Source organism: Cricetulus griseus, chromosome 5 (genome assembly GCF_003668045.3).
Source record: "Cricetulus griseus strain 17A/GY chromosome 5, alternate assembly CriGri-PICRH-1.0, whole genome shotgun sequence".
Lineage (NCBI taxonomy): Eukaryota > Metazoa > Chordata > Mammalia > Rodentia > Cricetidae > Cricetulus > Cricetulus griseus.
Genome location: NC_048598.1, coordinates 36,583,915 through 36,593,327, shown reverse-complemented (window position 1 = coordinate 36,593,327; position 9,413 = coordinate 36,583,915). Strand labels below are relative to the sequence as shown.

At 45.6% G+C, this 9,413-nt stretch overlaps 1 protein-coding gene across 2 annotated transcripts in view; it reads left to right on the top strand.

Moving 5' to 3' along the window:
* The first annotated feature begins 1,629 nt into the window (after positions 1-1,629).
* The window catches only part of Stx6 (syntaxin 6), a 44,311-nt gene continuing 36,527 nt past the window's right edge, over positions 1,630-9,413 (top strand). Inside the window, exon 1 of one of the 2 annotated variants that reach the window (XM_027417345.2) lies at positions 1,630-1,833. In XM_027417345.2, coding sequence (XP_027273146.1) covers positions 1,799-1,833 — 35 coding nt within the window. In that variant the 5' untranslated portion in view covers positions 1,630-1,798. The remainder of the gene's footprint in view (positions 1,834-9,413) is intronic. The other variant, XM_035445057.1, reaches the window with a different exon arrangement.

Here is a 9,413-nt window from a genome sequence, read left to right as displayed (position 1 = left end):
GGCCTTGAGATAATGTAGGAGAAAGACGTTATTATGGTGTCCATTCACAGTAAGGACAGTGAACAGTTAGGAACTTTGCTCAAACACAGCTGCTGAGAGTAGCAGAGCTGAGGTTTTAAACTCAAGGATCAGGCTCCAAGTATCACTTGCAATCCCTGGGCTCATCTGCCCTTCCACTTACCTGTCATTGTCACATGAGCATTTTAATCTACCTATCTCAGTATGCAGGTATCCAAAGCCAGCAACTCTCCCAGAAGCCCCTCTTCTCTACATCTGCTGTCCAGTGCTCCTTCAGTTCAGTGAAGCTTGGAGTCTTAGACATTCTCTTCTCTCTTCTCTCCTCATCCCTTCTCCCATTATGGCACTATGTTTTGTATTCCATGGGCAACATCTATCTGAGTCACTCCTTTCCCTTCATTCTCTCTTGCTGTCATCTGGTCCACAGCCTCCTCCAGGTGTCTCTGGCTGTACCTCCTCTTTTTTGGGGACCTCAGAGTTTACATACCTACACAAGAGCTAGATATTGTTTACATCCTCCCTTCCCTCCAGCCAGGGTTTCTTTGTGTAGCCTTGGCTGTCCTAGAACTAGCTCTGAGTACGAGGCTGGCCTCGAACTCATAGAGATCCGAGTGGTGGGATTAAAGGTATGTTCTACTACTGCCTGGTTTGTTTACATCTTAAAGATGAGGAGTTGATTGAGGGACTACAGGTTCAAAAGAGATTTGTTTGATGCAAGCGCCAAAGAGACTAGAGACTTTGGGCAAATCACTTAACCTCACAGAATCTCAGAAAGCTCATTCATAAAATACAGATACTAAGTAGCAGTAATTACCTTACTGAAGATAGTGAAGTAACTTAGAACCCTGCCCAACGCACGTAAGTGATTGGTGGTTATCAGCAATGAAAGGTCACACTACTTAACCATGAAAGATCTGTACAGTGCGTCGAATATTCCAGTTTACTAACTGTGCCAGATAAAATGTTTTCTGGATGTTTTGGAATCATAGTCGAGAGGAAGTTACCCTGCCTGGTTACTTTGACCTTCAACTCTCTGCTGCGAAGTTCATTTTCAGAATGTAATTCAAAAGAAAATACTGTCCATTTTGGGGAAAGTGTCCAGGATCTGGGGTTCTGTGATGTCTGGGTCGTGAGACCCTCCCTGTACAACAGAGACTGAAGCCTCTCACAAAAAACAGTAGGATCGTCCCCCAAAGAGTATGGAGTATTGAGCCTGTAGACACTACATGACTTAAGACTTTATCATAATCAGGTTATTTGAGAATCCTATGGTGCAAGTCGTGGATGTGATGGGCACGGAAGTCATATGGCGTTAAAAGCAAGTCTTAAAAGTTGAGGAAAGGTAAGAGGTCTAAGCAGACAGATTCAGCAACTACTAAAATCCCCTGTAGGCTTCTCCCAGCGGAGGCAGAAGACCTCTCCTACCTCCCAGAGCCCGCCTCTCGGGCCCAGGGACGCTAGCCCAAGCCCCGCCCCTCTTAGGCCAGGAGCCTGAGCGATCTGGGTCACGTGAGCGTGAGTGCGGAAGTGGAGCTGCGATACGCATTCTTGATTGGTCGCAGAGAATGTCTTGGGGGCGGGGCCAGGCGCCGGAGGTGCCGGGGGAGGAGGCTGCTGTGGGGGCCGGCTTGGAGTGGGATTCGGCCCACGGCGCTGACCGAGTGCTGGACCGGCGGCCGTCGGGCACCCAGGTCTGCGCGCACCGCTGCTCCGGGTCACTCGGCCGAGGCGCTGGCCGCGGGAGACCTCAGGGAGGGCTCGGGCTGCCGGGCCGGGCGCCATGTCCATGGAGGACCCCTTCTTTGTGGTGAAAGGGTGAGTGTGGGCCGAGGACGCTCGCCGCAGGGGGAAGGGAGGGAAATCGAGGCAGGGCGGCACAGCCTCTGCGCCCCGACACCGCGCGTCCTCCGGGGCTGGGCCCCCGGGGGTCCTCCTTTCGGCCCGCACGGCCACTTCCTCGGGGTCGCGCGCCGCAGGTGGGGAGCGGGGAGCGACGCGCTGGAGAGGGCGGACAGCATCTGGGCAGGAAAAGGGAAATGGCCCTCCTGGAGTGGGCGTGCGCGGGGGCGAGCTCCATTGTGGAGTCGGGAGCTCGCCCGGGACAGCCACCCCGCGGCTTGCCCGGAGGCGTCCAGCCGGTGCGGGAGCCGGGTGCGGGAGGACGCGCGGTTTCCCGGGGGAGGAAAAGTCCTCCAGGCCGGGTACTGATGTTGGTAGGAAAACAAGATGCAAACAGCCAAACCAAACTTCCCGAGGTTTTCTGAGAGCCATCGGGATTTTCCCACCGTGTGGAAGGAAATGATTGTTTCTTTTGAACTCCTTGGTTTCGTCCTGGGTGTTTGACAGGTTTCTCTCACTAAACGTTCTGCCTTTTAGAAGTCATCGGCCCTCTTTTTGCCAGGGAGCTGTCCTGACTCCATCTTTGATGCTCTGTTGGGAGATGGAAACATCAGGGGCACTTCGATGTATCAACTTTGTAGCCATTACACAAAACGCAATTACGATGTCGCAACTTATTTCTAATAACATGTCAGCTTTATGCTTTGAATGTCAGAGAAATGTCAAAAATCTGAGAACTGCAAAGTCAAGACAGGATAAGTTCTACTGACTGTGAAGCATTCCTTGTTTCTCACTAGTTGCTACTTTCATCTTATTTGTGGAGTGGTAAAAGCTGACCAGTTGTGTGGGTGTTTGTTTTTATACTTAAGGGTACTGGGAATATTTAAATGGTATTTTAGAGGAGGTACTTTATTATCTATGGTGTATTCAATCAAATAATTACGACTGTTTCTTAACATTTCAGTTAAAGGGTTTTTCTTTCACTGGCTTTAATTTAGATGGGAGAATAGGAAGGTATAGATTTAACAGTAAAATTTACCTATACAGAAAATAAGTTATTTATTAGGGAATTGATTTAGGATTTTGTTTTTAAATTTAGAGTTGTATACTTTTCCCTTGAATGGAAGGCTTTTTTGTTTTGTTTTTAATTTACACACACTCTCTCTCTCTCTCTCTCTCTCTCTCTCTCTCTCTCTCTCTCTCTGTGTGTGTGTGTGTGTGTGTGTGTGTGTGTGTGTGTGTGTGAATGTGAATGCTGTGGCACACATGTGGAAGCCACAGGGCAAGCTTGCAGGAATCCCTTCTCACCTCCCACTATGTGGGTCTCAGGGACCAAAGTCAAGTCTTCAGGCTTGGTGGCAGGCACCTTAGCCCGCTGAGACATCTCATCAGCCCCAGAACTGAAGTTTTTAACACTCAAGTTGTAAAAGTTATCTCTGGCAGTTAGTTGATGTCAGAGAAAAACCAGAAAATGTTTATTTGTTTGCCTTTGAGTGTGATTTTTGACAACTCTTCATTGTTCAGTCATGTAGATATCCCCCCTCCCCCATAGTCTCCCAGCACTCCCTTATTGACTAGATAGTACTACTTTATTAGAACACTGCCATAGGTCTTTAAGGTGCCTGAAGTAAGAGTAGTTGTCTGTACTTTATCCAAGAGGAAAGTGAAGTCAGCCACATAGGTGTTTCCAGATGTGTGATAGCATGTTCATGCATGTTTATTTGTTAACAGTTTTGAGGGCCAGTGAGATATCTTGGTAATAGGGGCACATGCAGCCAAGCCTGATGACCTGAGTTTGATCCCCACAAATCCTGCTTGTTGTCCTCTGACCTCCACATGCAGGAATTTACACACACACAATGGAAAAGTTTAAAAAATAAGATTATTGAAAATATCACAAATAGAAAAAGTAAAGATGTCTCAACTATGACTTTTTTTTCCCATTGGGCTTTTGGATTTACCAGACAGGGTTTCTCTGTGTAACAGTTCTAGATGTCCTGGAACTTGTTTTGTAAACCAGGCTGGCCTCAGACTCACAGCGATCCTCCTGCTTCTGCCCCCTGAGTGCTGGGACTAAAGGTGAATGCTACCACCACCTGACCAATGTCTTTGTTAATAGATTCAAAATATTACTACTGCCAGAGGTGTTTTTTTTTTTTTTTCTTTCCTTTTTTTTTTTTTTTTTTTTGGAGATAGGGTCTTGTTATGTAGAACTTGCTTGCCTCTTACTTGCAGTGTAGCCCAGGCTAGCCTTAAACTCAGCAGTTACTGCTTAGGCTTCTAAGTGCTGAGATTGTAGGCATGAACTTAGCTTCAACATGCAGTTAAAGATTGTTTGTATTAAGTCTTCAAAATTTGTTATTTTAAACTTCTGTCTCATTTCAATTTGGCTGTTAAAATTTGAACATATGTCCTATATTTAGAATTCTTTAAACTTACAGTTCAAAAGATATATTCAGAGTCTGGGGTGATAGGGAACACTTGTAATCCCAACACTTGTGTCTCTGGAAAGCCAGAGACACAAAAGCTAACCTCATAATGAGTTTAAGATTAGCCTGGGCTATATGAGATACTGTCTGGAAGAAAAAAGAAAAGAAGGAAGAAATTCACATATCCTAATTGCTCCAAACATACATACCACTTTTTTGGCAAGAAGATTTTGTGCCAGTTTTTAAGATAATTAAATGCAAGTTTCTCAATGACACTACTTTTTAAAGACCTTAGTCATACCTGAATAGTCACATGTGAATTTCATATTGGACAGCACACTATAGCCCTTCAAGGCCCAAGCAGGTGTAACCTACTTAATGTCATTTAAAATGCAAAATCAAAACACTCTTCACTTATTCTTACTGCCAACCAAATTCAGCCAAATTCAGAAAAAGCGTCTACTTAGCTCTCTGCAGTTCTCTACAGTTGACCCCAACTCACTGCCATACATTCACTGTCCCAGTATATAAACAAAACACTAGAGAGAACAAGAGAGGAAAGACCCATTTCTGCCTCAGGGCCTCAGAAGGCTCAGTCCATGGTCTTTTGAGCTCACATGCTTGGGCAGAACATGATGTCAACAGGAGAGTGTGACAGAGGGGAGGTGTTCATGCATGGCAGGCAGTAGCAGAGAAAGTGAGACAGGAAGGGCCAGGGTCAAGATTCCCCCAAGGATGGACACACACACACACACACACACACACACACACACACACACACACACACACACACACGGAGAGAGACTTACTTCTTCCAGTCAGATCCTCCCTGCTAAAGTTTTGAGAACTCCCAAACAGCACCACCAGCTGAGGCCCAGACTGTGAGCCCTTCATATCCAAAACACAGTATGCTGCTCCCACAATGCCCCTCGGTGGGACTGACACCACTGACACTGCAGGTTGGGTCAGGAGTGAACCTGACTTGTCCTTCCTTCAATATACTTAACTCTAGACCCATCACACTTACTTTCTTGGAACATACCATTTTCCCTTTCTCCACTTAGTCCCAGCATTCCTCAGGATTCTTGTACAGCTTCTGGGTGCTCACCAGCACTTGGGTGGGGGTGGAGGTCAGAACATCTCTTATAAGCTGCTGAGTTTCCAGCTGTGTTCCCAACTCTAACCTCTTATCCAGGGTTAACCACTTTATTGATAGCTACCTAGGAACATTCCCATTGCTAAGACCAAATGTCATCATACCTCCTGTAGAAAAAACAAGTATTCAAACAAGCAAGCCAAGATAGACTAAAAAGAAAACCTGCTATCCTAACTCTTAGGGTAGCCAACAGCATGGAAACGTATCTAGGTGTGAGTCACTGGCCCCTCCTTCACTTCTCATCTTGTACAGCCTGCACTAAGTCAACCTTAGTTTTGAGACCTGCAAGGAACTTTCAAGATAACCTAGCCTTCACCCACAAACAGCTAAAGAGATCCAGAGTGCTGACATTTTGGCTGCTTGCCTCAGTTCTGTTGACCTTGAGGATGAAAGCATTCCACTACCACGGCTGTTTAATCTCAGCCTCCAAACAAATCTGCTTTCCTTATGGAACCAAAAGATCTGAGTCTAAGCCCTTGAAAAGGTGATTTTAAGTTAGTGAACAGGAACTTCTCTTTAACCACCTGCTGGCAGCTGGAGAGATGGCTCAGAGGTTAAGAGCACTTTTTCTCGAAGAGAAACCAGGTTCGATTTGCAGAATCCACATAGCAGCTTACAGCTGCCCATAACTCCAGTTTCAGGGGAATCAATGCCGTCTTCTGACCTCCATGGGATCAGGCATGCATGGGAGCAAAGCACTCATATACATAAAATAAAATAAATTAATGTTAACATCCCACAAAAGCTTCCTTGACCCAGTGAGGGAGGATAGCAAAACAAACAAACAGATGAATGACAAACAATGACAACAAAATACCTCCTAAGCAAGACGTGGTTGGTATGTGCCTGTAATCACAGAATGTGGGCCAGAGGATTGCCATGTTTTTGAGGTCAGCCTGGGCTGCATATTGAATTTCAGACCATCTTGAGCAACATGGTGAAACTGTCTCCAAAACCAAAAGTGGGGCCTGTAAGAAGGCTCAGTGGTTGAAGAGGCTGCTTTCCTTGGGAAGCATGTGTTGAAAGAGAGGACTGACTCCCACAATCTGATTTCCACATGGACACAAAATAAATACAAATTTAGTTTAGAAAATTAAAAAAAAAACTGTAAGATTATAGCCTAGTGGTGTAGCTGTCTTAGTTCTTGTAAGTACATCTGTGTCATCTCACAATGACAACATTGTCTAATGAGGCATTTCTCAGACTGTAGCCCAATCATTAACAATATGTGACCGTATTGACACATCTCAACATGCTCAATTTTGTGGTTTTCTTGGTGTCTTGTTTCACTAGAAGTTTCAAAAAAGCTAATTCTCAAAGCTTGGTAATGGTGTGTGTGTGTGTGTGTGTGTGTAACCAAAAAACTTGACTGAATTAACTCATCAAATACTGAGTAAGTTCCTATACTATATATATATTTTTTTCACCCAGCAAATTAGTACTGAATCTATGTACTAGCAGAGGATTAATGAAATAGGCCTGTTAAGACTCCCTGGCACATTCTAGGGGTAGTCTGGCAATGTTCATGAAAAGCTTTGTTGTGCATGTGCACTGAATTAGCTATTATGCTACAGGAATACAGTTCATGAAAACAACCCAAAGCAGGAACAAATTGGGACAAATAGTTTACCACCATGTTTAAGAGTGAAAAAATTACAAATGTAAGTTACTTAGAAACTGCTTCTGCTAAACAAAACAAAAACAAAACCAGGGACTGCTCTTCTGGGCCTACAAGGGACAACAAGGCCTCCTATGCAGGACAGACTATGGTCAAGATGAGAACAGTTCCCTATGATGGAGAGACTACACTCTGGAGCAGCTCATCTAGTAGGAAGCAGATTGGTCTCCTCCTAATGACAAAGACTACCTTACCTGATGTGACCACCTTGCAGGACCGCTTGCTGATCATTACACACTTAAATCAGTGCTTTCCAAGGCTTCCTTTTAAAGTTTCCCATACACGGACACACTGATGTAGCCAAACTACTACCAAACCAATATTCCTAAATTCTTAATTTCACTTCCTTCTCAGTTCCAAAAATCTCTAATGGCATCAAGATGAGGTCTTCATAACTTGGGTCAACATAACTTGACTCTGTTGTACCTCTCCTCAGTGAAATTAGATTATTTAAATGTGGAGTCTGCAGCTATTTGTTAGCAGTGTGACCACTATATACTCCCTCAGTTTCTCCTTGTTGAAATGAAATGAAACTCTCCATTATCTGGCTGTCTTTACAAGGTGACAATCCATCTAAAGTGATCTTGGCTCAGGAGATGCGTCCTTTAAATGTTAGCTATTGTGTCTCAACAAACTGTGTCTCTGCTTGACTGCTCTATGATTTGTAATCACACAGTGCCCTGCCCCCTTCCAGGAACTCATCTGGAGGTGCTGCCTTCCACGAAGCACCCCACCTCCTCTACCCACTCCACCACCAGTAAAGAGTGCATCTTAGCATCTGTCTGTGCTCTAAGGTACTAAACCAGAAATACAGAAAACAGAACAAAACAAAACAGTCCAACCCTCTGCTCACATTCTATTTAGACATGGGAGAAGCAGCAGCATAATAATGAATGATAGACCTCAAGAGAAGCCCTTCCTGGAGGCAGTGGAGATGCCTGCAGTGACTCAGGGAAGCTGAGTGTGTAAATAGGCTGGCTGGGTGTTTGTGAAGTACAAGCACCTCATGTTGTAGCAGTCACAGACTGGACTGGCAAGCTGGAGCATTGAGGCAAAAGGGAGCAGAGTGAATGCAGGCTCTAAGAAGGTGCTCCAACAGGTGCTGTTGTGTAGGCAGCTGACAAGGACATGGTTAACCCTGGATAAGTTGTTAGGGTTGGGAACACAGCTGGAAACTCAGCAGCTTATAAGAGGTGTTCTGACCTCCACCCCCACCCAAGTGCTGGTGAGCACCCAGAAGCTGTACAAGAACCCTGAGGAATGCTGGGACTAAGTGGAGAAAGGGAAAATGGTATGTTCCAAGAAAGTAAGTGTGATGGGTCTAGAGTTAAGTATATTGAAGGAAGGACAAGTCAGGTTCACTCCTGACCCAACCTGCAGTGTCAGTGGTGTCAGTCCCACCGAGGGGCATTGTGGGAGCAGCATACTGTGTTTTGGATATGAAGGGCCACCTCAAGAGGCCCTTGTCCTCACAGTCTGGGCCTCAGCTGGTGGTGCTGTTTGGGAGTTCTCAAAACTTTAGCAGGGAGGATCTGACTGGAAGAAGTAAGTCTCTCTCCGTGTGTGTGTGTGTGTGTGTGTGTGTGTGTGTGTGTGTGTGTGTGTGTGTCCATCCTTGGGGGAATCTTGACCCTGGCCCTTCCTGTCTCACTTTCTCTGCTACTGCCTGCCATGCATGAACACCTCCCCTCTGTCACACTCTCCTGTTGACATCATGTTCTGCCCAAGCATGTGAGCTCAAAAGACCATGGACTGAGCCTTCTGAGGCCCTGAGGCAGAAATGGGTCTTTCCTCTCTTGTTCTCTCTAGTGTTTTGTTTATATACTGGGACAGTGAATGTATGGCAGTGAGTTGGGGTCAACTGTAGAGAACTGTAGAGAGTTAAGTGGACACTTTTTCTGAATTTGGTTGGCAGTAAGACTGATTGAAGAGTGTTTTGATTTTCCCTTAAATGCAAAGGATGTGTGTGGAAGTCAAGCAATGGGAAGAGCTCCTCTTTCATCGTTGATTGGCAGTGGAGTGGAGTGTGTGGGGTGCAGGGCAGGAGCGAGCTTGGGGAGCGTGGGAGGTGGGTGAGTAAAGTGGTTGCTGAGGCTTGCACGGCTTGCAGCCTGGGTCTTTGAGGTTGCACCTCTGGATCAGACTGTGGTTGCCTTTACTAGTCTCTTGTATCTTGTTGAACCAGAAACTTCTCACTAAGTCCTTACAGGGAAGTTTGTTGTCCCAGACACAGGCTGTGCCATGTAGGCATGGCCTGGTTGCTTCTTAAACTGGGAAGCTGGCATTCATTTCT